The sequence below is a fragment of the Poeciliopsis prolifica genome, unplaced genomic scaffold (genome assembly GCF_027474105.1).
Source record: "Poeciliopsis prolifica strain line A6 unplaced genomic scaffold, Auburn_PproV2 SCAFFOLD042, whole genome shotgun sequence".
Taxonomy (NCBI): Eukaryota; Metazoa; Chordata; class Actinopteri; order Cyprinodontiformes; family Poeciliidae; genus Poeciliopsis; species Poeciliopsis prolifica.
The window spans coordinates 2010151-2029233 of NW_026562417.1; the positions used below are offsets into that span (position 1 = coordinate 2010151).

Genomic DNA, 19083 nt, shown 5'->3' on the forward strand with positions numbered 1-19083 from the left:
TGTGTGTGTGTGTGAGAGAGAGAGAGAGAGAGAGAGAGAGAGAGAGAGAGAGAGAGAGAGAGAGAGAGAGAGAGAGAGAGAGAGAGAGAGAGAGAAAGAGGGAGGGAGTGGAAAAAAGTACAGGTCAAGAAATATTTGCGATATCTAAAAACCTGCGTTTTTTTTTTTTTTTTTTTATGTATTTTTTCTCCCACAATGACAAAAAGACACGTTTTGTAGTTACTGGCGCTGTTTCCCGTCCGTCCCCTCCTGCTTCATTGTAACGTCTTATCCCGGGTGGCAGACCGCGACGTTCCCATAGCAGCTGATAAGCACCAGGAGCCAGAGGACTCAGCCAGGCGGTAGAGCAAACTTAAGATGTGCTCAGATACGTTTATGAATGATATTTTGGAACGTGCAAAAAGACAAAAAAAAAAAAAAAAAAAAAAAAAAAACTGTATTAAGCATGTGTGTCCGGAATCAAGTAGAGGAAAACACGCTATTCCCAGAAACTGGATTTTTTTTTAAGCGCAAATATGATTTTTGCATGTGTGAGTTTTCAATCTGAAAATAATTTAAAAATTAAAATAAACAATTTGAATAGAGTCAAAACTAACTAATCATTCATGGAAATATTTCTTCACATTTTGATCAAAATGCAGCAAAGAATATAATATATATATATATATATATATATATATATATATATATATATATATATACAGTAAATTTTGCAGTGTTAAATATGCTGTGTTAAAATTGATTGACTCTTTCAGAGCTAATACAACAGACTGAGTATAATGCCACCTAGTGTTGGTGTAAATTTCCAGAGTGTATTTACGTCCTGTCAATTTGACTCTGACAAGCTCCGCCCCCTCCTCCTCTCAAACCAACAAGTCTAACCGTTGTGTGGACGCCATTTTTCTCCTGCTTGAACGACTGCGGTAAGTTTCTTTTTATAAGATAATAATACAATTTGAATTGTTTTATAAGAATATTTTATTTGTTTCCCGGTATATGAGTGGGCTAGATATCTAAATACTGAGTTTTATACAGCTAACCTGACCGAGGAATGCCTAGCTTAAAATGTCCGCCTAAAAATCCGTGTCCAAGCCATATAGCATAGATATTTGTTTTATTTAGTATTTATTTAGTTATTTTTGCAATGCAACATAAATTAACCGTAAGCGATGCTAATAGTCCAGTTTCATAGTTGACACTGAATTTGGCGCGAGTGATTTTTTTTCCCGGTGCCCAGCATCATAGCTCTACTGTAAACCTTGCGTGACTCCGCCATTAACCGTTGCTAGTGCTAACAGAAGAAGCGAGGCAGTTGAATTGACTGTTCTAGTTACTGAAGGAAAGGGCATTTATTAATTGTCTAACTTGGATAAGAGTGCAAAGAAGTCAAATTAATTTGCGCCCAAGCCATTATTGTGTAAACTTTAATCATTGTTTTCTATGAAAACGATGTAATGTGAGCTGTATTGGTTTGTGAAGCAGTTGGCACGTTTCATAAACTGAAAGCATTCCAGTACTGAAGATGAATGACTGAGGAATTATGTGCTGCAGGAACCATGTTGATTAAAACAAGACTTGGCGAGCTGCAAAAATTTGTCCGACTAATGGAGCCGAATCTGAAGGAGTTTTTGACAGCAGGTAAGACACTGGGAGCTTTACACAGGAAGCTCTGAGGCGCTTGTAATGTTACTTGACATTTTATTCAAACGTAATGTTCCAGAATTTATCTGCACATGTGAGTATTAGAGCAACATAACCTCATAATTGTGGTTTAGACAAGCATTTGTCTTTTTCTCTGGCATTTGCAAAATTTGGCCTGCCAACTGTAACAGAGGGCGTGAAGGTTGTTGACAGTTCAGGGACTGAGTTGGATGAAGATGTTGTTAAGGATCCTCTGCTAACCATCAAATATGAAACTGGTTTGTTATATTTGTAATTCATTTTAGTATTTAATAGGCTTGCTATTTCATTGTGATTACTGTTTTTGTCTTTCATCTGCTTCTCTTATGGTTAGAATTTGTCTCCATGATGGAATCGCCTGAGGAATCTCAGCCAAGCTCATTCTTGTTTTTGTAAGTTGAAAGATTTTCTTATATTTACTAGCATCATCCGAAGAAGGATCTTGTCAACAAGGGCTTGGAGGACCAGCTGCTAGACGAGACCAAGTTTGTTCCAGAGACTGTCCTGAGTGAAGAAGAGTGCAAGGAAGCCATCGCACTGATTAAGCATTCAGCTGATGAGGACACAATCAAGAAGAAGATGAAGCTCACATTTGACTTCCGGCGCAACATGGTCCTTGACCCCCAACGGTCAAGCAACATACTCTCTGTCTTTCCACGTTTCAAAGATGTCAAAGGCTTGGTAATTATTTATTTTGATAATTTTACAGTCATGTAAAAATAGTGTATTTTTATGACAAGTCAAAAATGAATACAGTTAAAGTGGCTGGGAAATGTTTTAAGCTTTTTACTATCTACATCCTAGGTGGAGCAGGATTTTGTCCTGATGTTTGGAGAAGATGTGTCTGGCAAGTTTCTGGAAAAATGGACGACCACGTTCAAGAGAAAGATCATCCAACAATGCAGGGAGCTTCCAACCACCAGTGACCTTGAAGAACTTCTCCTGGCAGCTGATACTCCTGAGGATAGCACTGAAGTGGATGATGACATGAGTAAGGATGACTTTCAACAATATGTAGAATTTAATTATTGTGTGAGCTTCACTTAGTGATGTACACATAATTTAAATTGTGTAGTCACTAGGTTTTGATGGTCAATTCAACATCAAATATTTTTATCACAGGTTGGGACAGTGACCTCTCATCGATTTTGCTGCTGCTACACCTGATTCCCCCCTCTGCCTTGGGTCGTAAGAGACCAGGGAAGGTATCTGCCTCCCAAGCAGAGAAGCATCTTGTGGTCTTCAAGAAGGTTTGTATTTGTTGCAAATTTTATTTTATGTTATACTCGAGGTTGTTTCACTGGGAGAATTTCAGTTTTACGGTGATATCATAGTTAAATGCTGTTTTTTCATATATCTGTTTTTTGTGGAACATTGCAGCTTTGTAATTATATTGTTCTTTTCTTTTTCCCCACAGATAGGAACCAACATTCAAGAACATCTTGATGCCATCACGACGAGCACACAACCCTATCTCCTTGCTGTGGGACGGAGGAAGAAAGTAGCCCACCAGTTCTTCATCATCCTTGACAAGAATGCCATTGCTTGCAGGTCAACATCCTCTCTTGGTGCTTTTGATGAACTGTTTAAGGCACATTACGTGTTTGCCACAACATACATGTTCATGGTTACTTGGATGGAAAAACTCTTTGCCTTAAATGTACTCTGTCAACTTCGAGCCGTCAATGGGATGTACGCCATGTGATGTTACTGTGACAAAAGTTAACAGTGGATATTAAAATCTGCTTTTATTCAATAAATAAGTTAAATGCATTTCTGTGGTAATGTGATTTTTATTCAGTTGTACATTTGACTCTACAAAAGTGTAAAAATAGCACTTCATATTTATCTGTGCAGAGTTGTTTTTTCACAGCTAAAGAGTAAGTTATCTACACAGTGGAGAGTCAGTTTAACACTCATAGGAGTTATATGAGCCTCCAGTGTAAACTTTCAATAACTTGATGCAGTGTTAAATAACATGAGAACCAGAGTAGTTTTTTCACCATTATGGAGTAACTTATTAACTCTGATTAGAATCATATTTACTCTTATCAGAGTTAATTGACTAGGAGTGTTAAGTTTTATTAACACTGCAGTGTTAGCCAGTGTAAAATTTTTACTCGATTTAGAGTTAAATTTAACTCTGAAAATGTAACACTGTTGAAAGAGTAACATTAACACCAATTCCGATAGGGAACATATAGACTCGGAAACGGTGTTAAATTCAACTCTATAGGTGTTGCTTTAACACTGCCAAATTTACTGTGATATATATATATATATATAATAAAAATAAATAATATATATATTATTTTATTTTAAACGTCTGTGGTTAATGTGTCTTTTCAGAAAACACACACACACATTAATCACAGAAGAAGTTCAGGTGTAAACGCCTTGGCGAGGCACTGAGGGTTTCCAAGTTTGGTTCAAATCCAAGCAAGTTCTAATCTTAAAATCAAGGTCTTATTGCTGTAATAAATCAGTTGGATGCTTTCAAAGGAGACTACAATAATGATAATAATAATAATAAATATCCAGTAGTCATAAGACAGGATCCAACCTTTGTACAGATTAATACTTTGCATACTTCAGCTACACTCCCTCAAATTCAATTTACCCATATTCCCTTGATGAAACTGCTTTTTCTTTTCTTTCTCTTTTTCTCAAACCTGGAGGATGTAATATACAGTTAGGGCCAGAAATATTTGGACAGTAACACAATATTTGTGAGTTGGGCTCTGCATGCCACCGCATTGGATTTGAAATGAAACCTCTATAACAGAATTCAAGTGCAGATTGTAACGTTTAATTTAAAGGGTTGAACAAAAATATCTGATAGAAAATGTAGGAATTGTACACATTTGTTTACAAACTCCACATTTTAGGAGCTCAAAAGTAATTGGACATATAAACATAACCCAAACAAAAAAGTTTTTTCAATATTTTGTTGCGAATCCTTTGGAGGCAATCACTGCCTTAAGTCTGGAACCCATGGACATCACCAAACGCTGGGTTTCCTCCTTTAATGCTTTGCCAGGCCTTTACAGCCGCAGCCTTCAGGTCTTGCTTGTTAGTGGGTCTTTCCGTCTGAAGTCTGGATTTGAGCAAGTGAAATGCATGCTCAATTGGGTTAAGATCTGGTGATTGACTTGGCCATTGCAGAATATTCCACCTTTTTGCTCTCATGAACTCCTGGGTAGCTTTGGCTGTATGCTTGGGGTCATTATCCATCTGTACTGTGAAGCGCCGTCCGATCAACTTTGCAGCATTTGGCTGAATCTGGGCTGACAGTATATCCCGGTACACTTCAGAATTCATCCGGCTACTCTTGTCTGCTGTTATGTCATCAATAAACACAAGTGACCCAGTGCCATTGAAAGCCATGCATGCCCATGCCATCACGTTGCCTCCACCATGTTTTACAGAGGATGTGCCTTGGATCATGTGCCGTTCCCTTTCTTCTCCAAACTTTTTTCTTCCCATCATTCTGGTACAGGTTGATCTTTGTCTCATCTGTCCATAGAATACTTTTCAAGAACTGGGCTGGCTTCTTGAGGTGTTTTTGGGCAAATTTAACTCTGGCCTGTCTATTTTTGGAATTGATGAATGGTTTGCATCTACATGTGAACCCTTTGTACTTGCTTCATGGAGTCTTCTCTTTACTGTTGACTTAGAGACAGATACACCTACTTCCCCGAGAGTGTTCTGGACCTCAGTTGATGTTGTGAATGTTGACCCTGTATAAGGGAATGGTGAACACAGACACGGGAAACAGACACGGACACGACGTTACTTCTTTCACTTCCAGTGTTGTAATGCATCTTCAAGAACAGTTTCAAATATTACATAACCACATACTGAGTGCTGAACATTGTACAGAAACATTATGGTTATGGCCATACAGTAATAAGAAATGTAGCACCGGCCGTTGCTAGGCAGAAAGCTAATGTGGGTGTAACGCTTAATAAAATTCAAACTACTGCAAAGAACTCAAAGACTCCCTGCTTATTCGGCAAACAGAATAAACTTAAATACAGATCTGAACCTTATAAGTTGTAATTTTACCTGTATAAGGGAATGGTGAACACAGACACGGGAAACAGACACGGACACGACGTTACTTCTTTCACTTCCAGTGTTGTAATGGAGGAACAGAAGTAACGCGTTCCACTACCCGAGTCAGACGAGACCAATCCAGACACGATCAGACACGATCAGTAAACAGACAAAACTAATTGAGGCACGATCTGTAAATAAACTCTCAAAATTTTGGATTTCATATTAATAACATTACATGCGTATTATTCATATTAATAACATTAAATGCGCATTACACCCTACAACATTCTCCCCCACAAAATAGATGTTGTCCCCAACATCTTGACTCGTTCAATGTTGGGAAAGTATTAAACATATGAAGCAAACACATCAGTCTTAACAACATATTCCTCAAACCATTAAATCTACTGACAGACTGGAACTCTTTTCATACATTTTCATTTTGAGGGTAAACACCCAGTGTCAATAGTTTAAACCTTAAAGGCACTACTTGTCCATCATATTAGTGATCATCCTGTGACCCCATAACAACAGTTCATTGAAAAGTGGATTGTAGCTTGGATGCCAACATGTCGGTTCACATAGAGAATAGTCCCTTATTGTGAATGTTATAGTAAACAGTCCCTTAGATTATGAACCCAATGTGTGTCCATTCTTCCGGCTCAGTGGTACACCATGTGCTGTGCTCTCATCTCTGGTAGTCATATGAGATGTAGTATGGGTGAACAATGTTCATCCATGGCATTGTGAAGCATGTGGGCTCTGGGGGAGTCCTTAGGTTGTAGCAGACTGGAGATCCCAGTCTCTCATATGTAAAAAAATTGGGTTTCCTGTGAAGCCGTTGAGCTTCCTGAGGACCCTGAACTCTCTCTGTAATGATCCCTGGTGAAGCAGGTTGTTCAGTGGCATTCTCCATCATTTGTTCCTCATTACAAGTGCCAGACTCCTCATAGTCCATCAAAGTTGTTTCTCCTCGCTTGTGATCTATGTCAGGAACTGTGCTCTCCTCAAACCAAATATCTCCTAGTTCTTGGGTTGTACTTGCAGGCATAGGATGCTCTTTCTCAGACTGAGCTGAATGGTGAAATAGCACAGGATAGTAATCGTCAGCATCATCATCCTCTTCCTCTTCCACCTTCTCCACTCCTTTGTTACTTAACACTTTTCTCTTCTTCTTTCTAGCCTGGACTGAGATCTCAAGGGGCAAAGAGTCACATGGGAGGAGCAGATTGCGATGGAGGACCCTTGACCTTCTTTGACCTTTTTCAGGTTTCAGTTCATAAACTGGGACATTCACTTGGCGTACAACAACATGGACAATGTCCTCCCAGTGATTTCTTAGTTTCCCTGGGCCCCCACGAGGTGTCAAGTTGCGTACTAAAACACGATCACCTGGCTGTAACACTGAACTTTTTACTTTGCTGCTGTACAATTTCTTACTCCTCAGGCCAGCTTTCTGGGCATTTTCTCTGACGATTCCATACGCTTCCTCCATGCCTTGCTTCCACTTTTCCATGTAGCTATGATGATTATGGCCTGCTTGTTCTGAAGTCAAGTTAAATAGCATGTCGACTGGCAATCTGGGAGAACGCCCATACAACAACTGAAAGGGGGAGAAACCAGTCACCTCACTCCGAGTACAGTTGTATGCATAAATCAGTTTGTTTAATGAATCCTTCCAGTTGTGTTCTGTTTGTCTGTGAGTGTCCTGAGCATCTGGAGTAATGTCCGGTTGAATCTTTCGACTTGCCCATTCCCTTGCGGGTGGTAAGGAGTGGTTCTGGACCCAGCAACTCCACAGTATTTTTTCAGGTGTGTGAATAGTTGATTCTCAAATTCACCACCTTGGTCATGGTGAATACGGGTAGGAAACCCGAATCTCATGGCATAATCATTAAAGATCTTGTCTGCTGCAGTTTTAGCTGATTTGGAAGTGGTGGCATAGGCCTGGGCAAAGCGGGTAAAATGATCAATAATCACTAGGATGTACTCATAACCCTGAGGCACTTCTCAAGATGCAGGAAGTCAACAGAGACAAGTTCAAATGGTTGAGTTGTTACAATGTTTGTGAGTGGAGCCCTTGTTTCTCGACTTGGTTTCTTATGTTTGAGGCATTCACATTTTTTCATGACATAGCTCTCTATCTCGCGCTGCATATACGGCCAATAAAACCTGTCCCGTATCAGAGATGATGTTCTGTCGACACCTTGGTGGCCCATCTCGTCTTGAAGTTCCCTCAACACTGTATTTTTATATTTTTCTGGGAGTACAAGTTGTTTTTTCTTTCTGTCTTTCTGTGCAACACCCCACTCATCAATGTCCAACTTGTCCCACTCTCTTAGCAAGCACCCCACGTGTGGACTAAGTTGTTTGAGCTGTGCACGTAACGGTTTGCTTGCTGTTAGTTTGAACTGGATTACTGGTCCCAGAACTGGATCATTTCTTTGGTCATCCTGGATCTGTTCTGGTGTCAGTGGGATGATGGGTGTGTCAGGTGTTAAACCTGCATATGGTACTGAGACAGCCATGGACCACGACACACTGGACTCATTTTGATTTTCCACAGCCTCTGTAGTTGCCCCAAATGACATCAGATGGCATTCCTTCTGAACACTCCTTCATAAAAGACTCCACATCAAGAGGCATTCGAGATAGACTATCTGCATCCACATTTCCTTCCCTGGCCTGTATTTCACAGAGAAATTAAAATCTGCCAGCTCTGCAACCCATCGACAGCCTGTTGCATTTAGTTTGGCAGTGGACAACATATGTGAGTGGATTATTATCACTATAGACAGTAAAAAATGGAGCATAATATAAAATAGTCTCTGAATTTCTCTGTTACAGCCCATTTAAGGGCGAGAAACTCCAACTTCCCCGAGTGCAGATGATAATTTTTCTCTGCGGCCGTTAAAGTGCGTGAGCCATAGGCAATTACGCGAAGCTTCCCATTCTGCTTTTGGTATAGCACGGCACCTAGACCCAGGTTGGACGCATCCGTGTGAAGAACAAATGGCTGTGAGAAGTCTGGGAAGCCAAGAATAGGGGGGTTGACAAGAGAGTCAATGAGTTTTTCCAGGATCAACTGGTGTTTTTCAGTCCACTGAATGATTGTGCTGGATGGGACAGCTCTGTTGCCACTTTCTGTTGTCCACTTTTTCTTTTTGTTCATTAATGGCTCATGCCTTGTAGGTGCTTTCAACAGGTCATATAAAGGACTAGCAATACGTGAAAAGTCTTGTATATATTGCCTGTAATAGCTTAAGAGTCCAAGGATTGCTCTCAACTCACCAACATTCGCAGGGTGTTTATGTTTTAGGGCTCTTACAGGATCAGTATCAGCTGGGTCCATTCTGTTGCCCTCAGCAGATACGATCCTGCCCAGGTAACGCACCTCAGCTTTAAACAGGTTGCACTTTTTAGGTTTTAGCTTGATTCCATGCTGCCTCAGACGCTGCAACACAGCTCGGACATGGCTGACGTGATCTTCAAATGTCCTGCTAAACACAAAACATCATCAAGATATGGCACACACATTTCATCTCTCAAATCTGCTAAACATTGCTCCATGCAGCGCTGAAAAGCAGCGGGTGCATTCATCAGGCCGAACGGGATTCGTATCCATTCATATAGACCCCATGGGATCACAAAGGCAGTTAAATGCCTGCTGTCTCTGTCCATGAATCCCTGATGGTATGCTTTCCCTTGGTCCAGTAATGAAAAGTAGGTGTTTCCCCCCAGGTTATCCATTATATCTTGGACCCTGGGAATTGGGTGGCGGTCAGGATGTTTTTTTATTGAGCTCTCTGTAATCTATACATAAACGCAGGGTGCCATCTCTTTTTCTTACACAGACAATTGGCGAAGAGTAAGAAGATGTGGATTTTTCAACCCACCCCTGTGCTATGAGATCCTGCAGGTAGTCTTTCATTTCCCTGTACAAAGGTTTTGGTACAGACCGGTATGTTTTTGACACAGGTTCATCATCCTTCAATGAGATGCTCATTTGCAAGTTGTGTATGCAACCAATATCTTCATCAGTTTTGGAGAAAGACTCGGATTCTTCTCTTAGCATCTGACCGACTATTTGTCTCTGGTTCTCATCCAGGTGAGTTAAATCAACAGGAGGGTCCCACTGTTCATCTGCAGGGGCACCTTCACGGGTGCTCTGGACCTGGATGTGATTGACTGATTTACCTGCCGGTTGTTGGGTTGTGCTGAATAAATCAGCTGGATACACAGACTTTACAGACTGCACAGTTCCCACAACTGTCCGGCCGGAAAGTGTAATATCGTGGTTTGTGGGATTTTGAACACTTAACACAACCTTTGGGGCGGTTTCTGCCTCAACTGATACAAGGGTATCACAGAATTCCAATCCTTCAGGCCACTGTGGGTTCACAAGAGGCTCAAAAAGCAGAACTTTAGCCTTCTTGGACTTTAAGCCCTGGATACGACACTCAATCTGGATGGTGGTGTGTTTCGGCACATTTACTCTTTCATTTACTGTCCTCACATTGTGTTCGCATGTTTGACCGAGGCTGACAGCAGAAATAAAGGCTTTTACCTTATCATTTTTGAGATGAGGGAATGCAATTTTTACTGCCTTTGCAAGTTTGTCCATATCGCCATATATTGATTGGCCTTCCTGGTTATTCTGCACGAGATGTTCAATTACATTGAACCCAATGATTGGACATTGCTGTTGGTTGCCTTTCAACACAAGCACAGGTATCAGCAGTTCATCATCCATGGTCAGCTTGAAAGGGACTTCCAGCCAGCCAGAGTATGGCATCGGTGCCATTAGCAGCTTCAATGTGTAATGGGTCTAGGGGGTCGTGTAGCTCAGTAACATCCCTTAGCGGCAAGTCAGGTAGGTAATTCTCTTTCCAGACCTCATCTATAGCACATATTTGTGAACCTGTCCCAGAGTGCTTGAGTATTCAGTCCGTTCATGAAGCACTTGATAATACATTTTTTTCCTACTAACTCTCTTATAGTCTGGCCTTTAACAGGAGCTTTGATAGTTTTGGGTTCAGGTTTTTCATGTAGCTGCCTGACTTGTTTAACACCGAAACATGAGTGTGATTTGCAGTCAATTTTGTGAACAGGCCAATGCATTTTCTGACATGTTTTTGAGCAATAAAGTGCAGTTTTACAACTCGAGCAACGTTTTAATTCCTTTTTCACTGTCTGTTTTTCACAGTTTACACAAAAATGGGACTTACAGTTAGCTTTGGCTGCCCCGCGCCCCACGGAGGCAACCCAACTTAGTTTAACGGTTTCCTATATGTTGAACTAACTGCTCTGTCTGCCTTACAACCTGCTCTGAAGTGCTCAGTACTCCCACATCTGAAGCAATGCTGACAATATTCCTCATTGGCTTGGGCACAAGCAAAGCATCTGGGTTGCTGGCGTGGTCTTTGGTAATCGTTGTGGAGCAAACCTTTGTTGAAATTGTGCAGTCCCTCTCATCCACCCTGGATCATATGGCGGCCTGTACTCCTGTAACAACTCTGGATACTGTTGAGGGTAAACCGGCACCATTGGAGACATGGACCTGAAGGACTGTTCTGGGGGTGAGAACAATGGATTTCCGATAGGCACTTGCTCTGTACTCGGTGGGGGTTGCTTTGGCTGTGCACTAGTGTTTTTTTGGATTGTTTCCCTGATTTGGGACACTTCAGCCCTGAGGTCCTTTAACAACACCATGTCAGAGCGCATTTCTTTGATCTCAGATAGCACATCAGGGGACATTTGAGGTCTGTTTTGCGTTGAAGTTTTTGTTTCTCTAGGGGCTCACCAGTCTGGACAGTACTTACACTGGTTGCCCTTGTGGGGCCGCGTGCCTCTTTTTGTCCTGCATCTCCTTTTCGTTTGTACAAGCAATATTCACTTTCTCCAACAACAGTTCATCAGGTGTGTCGGGCTTTGTGAGATAAGGCTGAAGATCACTCTTGATGTCATTCTGTAAACCAGTCAAGATTGTATGCATAAACAGATTTTGGACAAGAGCAGGGTCATATTTTAAAGCTGACTCTGCTTCCTGAGAGGCAAACAGAATTTTCTGCCTCAGGTCCATCGCCCTGATTAAGAAATTCTGAGGGGACTCTTTACTGCCCTGTACCTCAGAAGTTAGCTGCTTGTATAAATCCGTAGCGCCCTCTCCTGGTAATGGGACCTTAAGATTCTGCGCAGAGCAGGCAAGGTAAGGGTCTCTTTCCCTTCCAAATAGCTCCGTAATTGTAGGCCGGGTGTTATAGCACGGATCACAGCATCAATAATATCTGTCTCTGAATAGCCTTTGGTCAGCCCACTTTCAAACTGTCTTGCCAGGCTAGAGAAAGTCAGTCGATCCTTCTGGCCTGCCTCTCCTATCTGTCCAAGAATCTTGAAATCTTTGCGCCACATTGGGTTTTCTGAAAATGTTGGAGTACATTCATCTGTGAAACCTGTGGGCAAGGAAGTGTTTTTCTGTCCATTACACCCTGGGCCTCTTTTTCTTTTTGACGTAGTGACAATCTGAGTGCCTCTATTTCTTGTTGAAGCCTCTCCTGGTCATCAGACTGAGTTTCTACTCTAAGTAAAGTCTGTTCAACAGACTTTACTTTATTTATTGTGTCCCACATGCTGAGATATTCAGACATTCCTTCATCTTCAAGGCTAGCCAGTTCCTCCCGCTCAAGATATTTAATGACATATGATATTAGATGACTGCGTGTTATACTAGTCAAAGGTTCTCTTCCAGGTGCTGAGAGCTGCAGTGTGATGCATACTTCAATCAGCTGTTCAACTGTCAAGTTATACAACACTCCTTTTACCTCCAGCTGGTTTTTCTGTTTTCTCTCTGCTGAATTCAGAAAATGCCGTATATCTGACTTTCTTTTTAAGAGTAATACAGCACCCAACAACAGTTATTTAACCAAGTAAAATGTATTTAACAAAGTAAAAAATGTATATAATTATGTAGTGAAGTTGAAATAGATGCCGGAGATGTTGCTTCTGATTCTGTGTCTGTGTTCAGCCAGGCCTACAACTGGAGGTCTGAGCTGCGATACGCAGGGGCCTGCAAGAGAAGGAATGTAGTAGGTGCATACTTTGCGAACTTTGCAGGATGCAGACAGAATGATAAATTAGCCACCTCGGGGATGGGAATTCAGAGCGATAGAGAATGACAAATTAGCCACCTCGGGGGAATTCAGAGCAAGGCCCTCATGAACCCTGGTGGTTCATGAGGTTTATCGCTCAAGATATTTAATGACATATGATATTAGATGACTGCGTGTTTTAGAGTTTATCGCTCTTTGTCTAAAGAGTAATTACCTTCAGTTATCTGTGAGCGACACACGCTTTAAACACATTTGAAACTCATAGATTTTTCTGTAACACTCACTAGTGATACATTTCAGTAAAGTTTCTCATTTGTACATGTACTTCTTAAGAATATGTGACTGTTTGTAAGCAGGCCAACGGAGGTTATTCAAATTAGACTTTTAACTTTTCTTGGTTAAAGAATTTGTCCAGAATTTTCCAAAATTTATCCTCGCATCATTGTAAATGCTACTTTCGTTCAATTTTTTTTTTCTGCTGCTGAATCAACACTGATCTTCCCAGAGCTTCATGCTTTCTCCAAAATAGTAAACGCCGGTATAAAACATTTGAAAACTCATACATTTTTCTCTGTAACACTCGCTAGTGTGAAACATGTCAGTAAAAGTTTCTCATTTGTAAATTTATTTTAAGAATATGTGACACTTATTAAACAGACCTTTCTGAGACTACTCATATTTAAGTTTTAACTTTCCCTAGAGTTGAAAGTTTTTTTTTCTCTCTTTCTTTCTTTATTTTTTTTAACACTGCACAACTACGCTCCGACATGGTAAATTATTTTGTTACCTTTATCATTATCCACTACTTTTGTCTCTAACTTATATGCTGTATGTTTCTCGGCCCAAATGATGCTTTTTTCCTCCATCCATCATTTTATACACTTGATTGTGTTCAGTAACAAAATATAGTTGTTGAATTTTCCGTTACTGAAGCTATAAATGATCAATGTAAACTTTCAGTCTGTATTCAGATAGTGAATACAATTCATATTATTTAGATTGGATGTTTTAATGCATGCACTTGGATTTCTATCGATTTATTGAATAATAGTCTGCGTAAATATTTATCAAACTGAATGGTCATTCAGGTTTCATAAAATTTTTTAAGTTTGGTTTTTGTTGCACAACTTCAAATATATGCTGGCTATCAACCAACCATTCAATCAGTGATTTTTTTCTTTTTTTTTTTAAATAACCCCTCTCACATCTTCTGACAACTAGCCCCAAGTTATAATAACATTAACTAAGTTTGCTAATGGTGCACTTTACCTAAAAACAAATATTAAAAAAAAAAACATACTCACTACACAGCCCTTCTCCCAGAGCTGGTCACAACATGGTGATTGTTTTTTTTTTTACCGTTAAAATTATCTACAGCTTTTGTTCCTTGCTTCTCATGATGCTATCTGTTCACTAATGTTCACTAATGTTCACTAATGTTCACTTCTTGTAAATGATAAGCTTATTAACGAACAATATGAACCATCAGCATGCGTTAAAGAAGATCATATCAGTCAGATGAAGTAAAAATATCATGATACTCAAAGCAATCAAAAATATATTGATCTGAAAGGTAATTTCTCCTTTTCAGGGAGCTTAGACTGAATGAAAGGAATTATTGAAATATACGACAAAATATTTAATTTGCAGAATTCCGATAATAGAACTTCAACTATGAATTGAAAGATTACATTGTATTTATTAACTGAAGATCACTTAATAAATCAACTGTTAATTAGTCATCATACTATGTAAATGACTAACAAAATTTGAACAAACAAGAAACTTGACTACCTCAAGGGATTTCTCACATTGGAGAATCAACTGTCTGATTTTTTTTAGCCCACTAAATTTAACCTTACCAAAGCTCTGCAGTAAAGCAAACGGGTACTTAGTTTGAAGCCTGAATCAGATGCCTTCAGCCTTCTGCTGAACCTGGACTTTGGCCGCTCTCGGTGTAAAATAAAACATCAGACTTTTTTAAAAAAAAAAAAAGCCCAAGTGAACATCACTTAATTATCGTCAACTAGTTGTTAAAGTGGTCAAAGGTGTCAAAAATGCTGGAACGGGTCTTTAAAGAGATCAATACCTCCATCAAAGTCTACAGCCTGCCCTGTGTTGGGTTAAAGCTTCAAATGCATGCCATGTAATACATTTTTCATAGTTTTTTTTCCTTGTTATTTTTTTTTAGCTTAAAATCCTTCTGTTTTAGACTTTTTAGACTTTGTATACTGTAAATAATGTTGTACAAGATAGTGTGACTCATATCTTTTGCTTCGTAAATAAAAATTAAGATTGTAATTTTTGACAACAGCTTCTTAATATTGCAAGGGATGACCTTTGCCAGCTCAGACACCAGGCAATGGTATATGGGAAAATGCACAGTAAATTTTGTAAAGTGTAAATTTTGATGTTACAGAGAAAAACACCAATCTCTGCTTTCATCAACACATAAAACATTGCTCATCATTTCTCTTCAGTTGTACAAATTGTAACCTTTCTTAATTTAATTCAGTTGATTTTAAAATGCAAATTTTACGATAGGTAATCTAAAGACAGTTTACAAAAAAAACCCAAAAGTAATTTTCCATTCTACTTATCAAACAGCGCAGCAATTTAAATGTATTTAAGTCAGTAAAAAACAAACAAACAAGCATAAAAGTTAAGTAATCGGAGTTTTAAAAAAAAATTTGCAGATTGCATCATGTCATTGACTTGTCATTGACTTGACTTGTTTATATGCTTCTTCCTCTTCAAATTACTGTTATCCTATCATGACCGATTTTATCCATATTTTCAGGGAAAGCCTGTGGAACCAACATGTACTATTGCTACCTTTCTTCTTTGTTTCTTTCATAGAGTAGGAACACCACAAAATGAATAACCTCACCGACTGAACTTTGAAATGAATAAAAAGTCATTCGGTTAATCATTCAGATACTCAGAATTATTTGAATTTCTTTCTTAGACAGGAACCCAGTTCCTCCATTATTATTATCATCATCATCGTCACAGTTCTGATTACAGACACTCTCAGTGAGTGCCGGTTGGAGACTGACTCTTTCCATCTTTAAGATGACTAGAACAAGCTCCTCACTGTTGATTCCATGGTGTCGGCATCACTTTATTACAAATTATAGTAAATAATTGGACATGTAGAACTATAATTTTACCAAGATAGAGCTTGAGCCGCTGTTACTGGACACAACAGGAGTTCCATAAAGTCAGGCAGTAAAAGTCACATTAAGACACAATCAGAACTTATCATGCTAAACAGATCCTTCGCACAAAAACCATCCTCCGTCCGACGTTTGTTTATCATGTCAGAGTTTTAACAAGAAAGAAAGAAAAAAAACACAGAGTCCAACCGGTAAAATTGTTGCTTTATAAATAACAACGGTTGAAAGTGTACATTTTATCTTTAGGCTTTTATGCAACAACGTATTAATAAGCTACATTATTTGTTGTTAGTTAATAGTATCATTCTGAACACAACATCTAAACGTCGATCAGTACTGGATCTGCTCTTCTCTTCTGCAGCCCCTGGAATAATAGCAACAACTGATCTCTGCTGTTCCTTAGGACCAAAATCTCCCTGTAAGGAGAAAAAAAATCAAAGTTTTGTTTCTTTTACATTGTTGTTTTTAGCGCACACATATGATAGAGTACTTAATAAATTTTAATAAAAGTCTTCATTTAGATATATTATATTTGTTTAGACCATAAAGGAAAGTTATTACGTAGTTATACTCTACAATTCAAAAGGGAAAAGTTTTTTAAAGTTTTGACAAACCTTAAAGTCTTTTCAGCTCGTGGAAGATCCGTTTCAGTGAAGTTATCAGTGCAGTGAAGTTATCAGTGAAGTTATCAGTGAAGTTATCAGTGAAGTTAGCGTTCACGGAGGGAAACTTGTTGCTGTTCTGCTCAGTCAGAATGTTGCTGATGTCAGAAAAATCTGCTGTCATGTCATGTCATGAGCTGGAAACAAAATAAATAAATAAAATCAACAAACGTGTTTGCAAAAACAAGCTGCATCGTATTTTCACTTAAGACTTACAAAATAATTTCATGATTTTGGCAAAAGTGCCAATCAGGTGTAAAATCTGCTGTAGAATTTAAACTGAGGTAACGCTGAACAGAAAATCGTTTGAAAAAAAAGAAAGAGGAGACATTCTACCCTAAATGCTGCAAATGCAAGCGTTGCTGAAAATAATTCAAACTCATGTAACATCGCGTAATGTTTCAGCTCTCTGCATCACTTTGAGTCACCAAGCTTTATTCTTTTTATACCCTTGCTATTTCATCAGTTCGATTTCAGAAAGGAATCGATGAAATTTTTTTATAACAGAAACATAAAATGTACTCATTTTTACATCTTTAAGATGACTATAACAAGACTCACTGTGTACACTGAGGGCGATGAGTTCGGTCAAAAGGAAAACGTTCAGGATTCCCAAAGATACGGCCACACCGAGGCAGAGCCTCTCTTTGGAGCTGCTGCTGCTACCTGAACAGAAACCTGAACAGAAACCTGAGCCTTAGCAAAATGTAATTAAATTAAATACATACTATATTTCTCTGTGACTTTGTTCTTACCTGTGGGATGAGATGCACTTTGTCCAACAGGTTCCATATTGACGTAAATTTCCTCCATCGCTTCAAAACTCTGTACTGGGTTTTTTATTTTTTTTTAAAACATTGACTATAAGTAGTGGAACAAAGTGTAAAAAACTGTGGGAAAGAGGTGAGATGTTTGGGGTTCAACATAAAAACGTATTTTAGAGATAACAACCAGATAAAGAAATTCATGAGTATGGAATCAGGATTATTTTTCTTAAATATCTTACGCCACATAAAATTCTTGAAGGTTTCAATAATTTCCTAGGTTCATATTTGCTGAGTCAATTCTGTATCGCTGAATATTTATTTCTCCTTTTTTTCTTTGTTTTCCCTTCAGCTCGGTTAATCCTACTCATAATAAACACATTACAATTTTCTTTGGGTGACAAAAATAATTGACTTTTACATTCACGCACAACTTTGCGGTCGACCACATGGTACTGCATGGCACCGCATGGTATCAAAAATTTTAAAAATGTTTTAAATCACTGATATAAGAGTAAAAACAATAATAATAATCTGATGTTGAGATATTTCTGCTCTTTGTATCCAAAATGATTTCCTTGAAGGCTAATACATTGTTGGAGCAGATAACCGGTTCCCTCCTCTGTCATATTAAGATCATAATTGTGTCATATGGATCCAACAGTTTTTTTACAGGTCTCAGTCTGTCCTGATAACTAGACATAGTCTTGCTCTCAGTAAATACAACTGTCATCTTTTAACCTTGTTTCTTGTCCAGTAGCAGAAACACTTACATTAAGAAGCCACAGTCCTTGAGTTGCATTCCAAATGACCAAACTTGTATCACCCATGAATCAAATAATTAAGGAATTGAACGTATTTGTTCATATTTTAAAGGAATGTAGTTTTTAGGATCGCTATCTAGTAAAAAAAAAAAAAAAAAAAAAAAGCTGCATAATCTGGCTAGTTGGCTGTAAACCTCAGTCACCATGTTTCCTCATCTTCTGAAACAACCACCAGGCAGAGAGCAAACAGATTGACAATCAATTTGCTTTGTGAAGCACCGCCTCACTGGGAGGGAATCAAAAGGCTAAAGTGCCAATCAGGTGCAAGTTGGGCGGTTTAAAGTAAGAGAAACCCGATACTGCCTTCAGAGCATGCTGAAGACCAACAGGCAAGCAAGCAAAACATTCACAGAGTGGATGTAGAATATCAGAGTTCTGGAATAGAATCGGAGTACAGGATAGAAGAGTTGACTGAATAAAGACGTTGCACAGAAATTCAGACTGGGAAGCTAACTGGCAAATTGCAAGCTAAGTATGTAGAGCAGGAAAATAGGTTGGATTTACTTAAATTTATGCAAACCAATTGCCTCAAAAGATTCAGTTACTGCAACATATAAAATACAAGTGTAGTTACACTGTGTAATTTTGGCAAAGAATATTCTTAAACTCATCCAGAATATTATTCTCTGCAAAAAACTTCTTTTATTTTCTACCTACAGCAGCAGCAGCACCAGCAGCAATATATTTGCTACATACAATAAAGATACACGGTCTCATTTTTTTTTTTTGGGACATAGTTGTCCTGTTCAAAACCTTGTGGTTTGCTTGAGCAGAAATGGTTTGGTGTCTGCTGGGCATGTTAA

At 38.9% G+C, this 19083-nt stretch overlaps 1 protein-coding gene and 2 long non-coding RNA genes across 3 annotated transcripts; 1 reads left to right on the top strand and 2 right to left on the bottom strand.

The window, feature by feature from the left end:
* The first annotated feature begins 879 nt into the window (after window positions 1-879).
* LOC129376192 (uncharacterized) lies at window positions 880-3416 on the top strand. The gene is made up of 6 exons (XM_055055722.1): window positions 880-923; window positions 1552-1638; window positions 2104-2361; window positions 2485-2671; window positions 2803-2930; window positions 3098-3416. The coding sequence occupies exons 3-6, from the start codon at window positions 2260-2262 to the stop codon at window positions 3383-3385; spliced, it is 705 nt and encodes a 234-aa protein (XP_054911697.1). The 5' UTR covers window positions 880-923; window positions 1552-1638; window positions 2104-2259; the 3' UTR covers window positions 3386-3416.
* A 12806-nt stretch (window positions 3417-16222) lies between these two features.
* On the bottom strand, window positions 16223-16695 carry LOC129376196 (uncharacterized). Its single transcript, XR_008607719.1, has 2 exons — window positions 16645-16695; window positions 16223-16446 (listed from the first exon to the last, which is right to left on the bottom strand). It is a non-coding gene; the product is annotated as an uncharacterized LOC129376196 (long non-coding RNA).
* Window positions 16696-16712: 17 nt separating this feature from the next.
* Window positions 16713-18371, bottom strand: LOC129376194 (uncharacterized). Its single transcript, XR_008607718.1, has 4 exons — window positions 18230-18371; window positions 17448-17582; window positions 17254-17370; window positions 16713-16829 (listed from the first exon to the last, which is right to left on the bottom strand). It is a non-coding gene; the product is annotated as an uncharacterized LOC129376194 (long non-coding RNA).
* Between the last annotated feature and the right edge of the window lie 712 nt (window positions 18372-19083).

Excerpts from the sequence above, each read along its gene's own strand:
- LOC129376192 (XM_055055722.1), top strand. The coding sequence starts at position 2,260 with ATGAAGCTCACATTTGACTTCCGGCGCAACATGGTCCTTGACCCCCAA. Across the intron at positions 2,362-2,484 it reads TCAAAGATGTCAAAGGCTTG|GTGGAGCAGGATTTTGTCCT; the intron begins GTAATTATTTAT and ends TCTACATCCTAG. Across the intron at positions 2,672-2,802 it reads TGAAGTGGATGATGACATGA|GTTGGGACAGTGACCTCTCA; the intron begins GTAAGGATGACT and ends TTTTTATCACAG.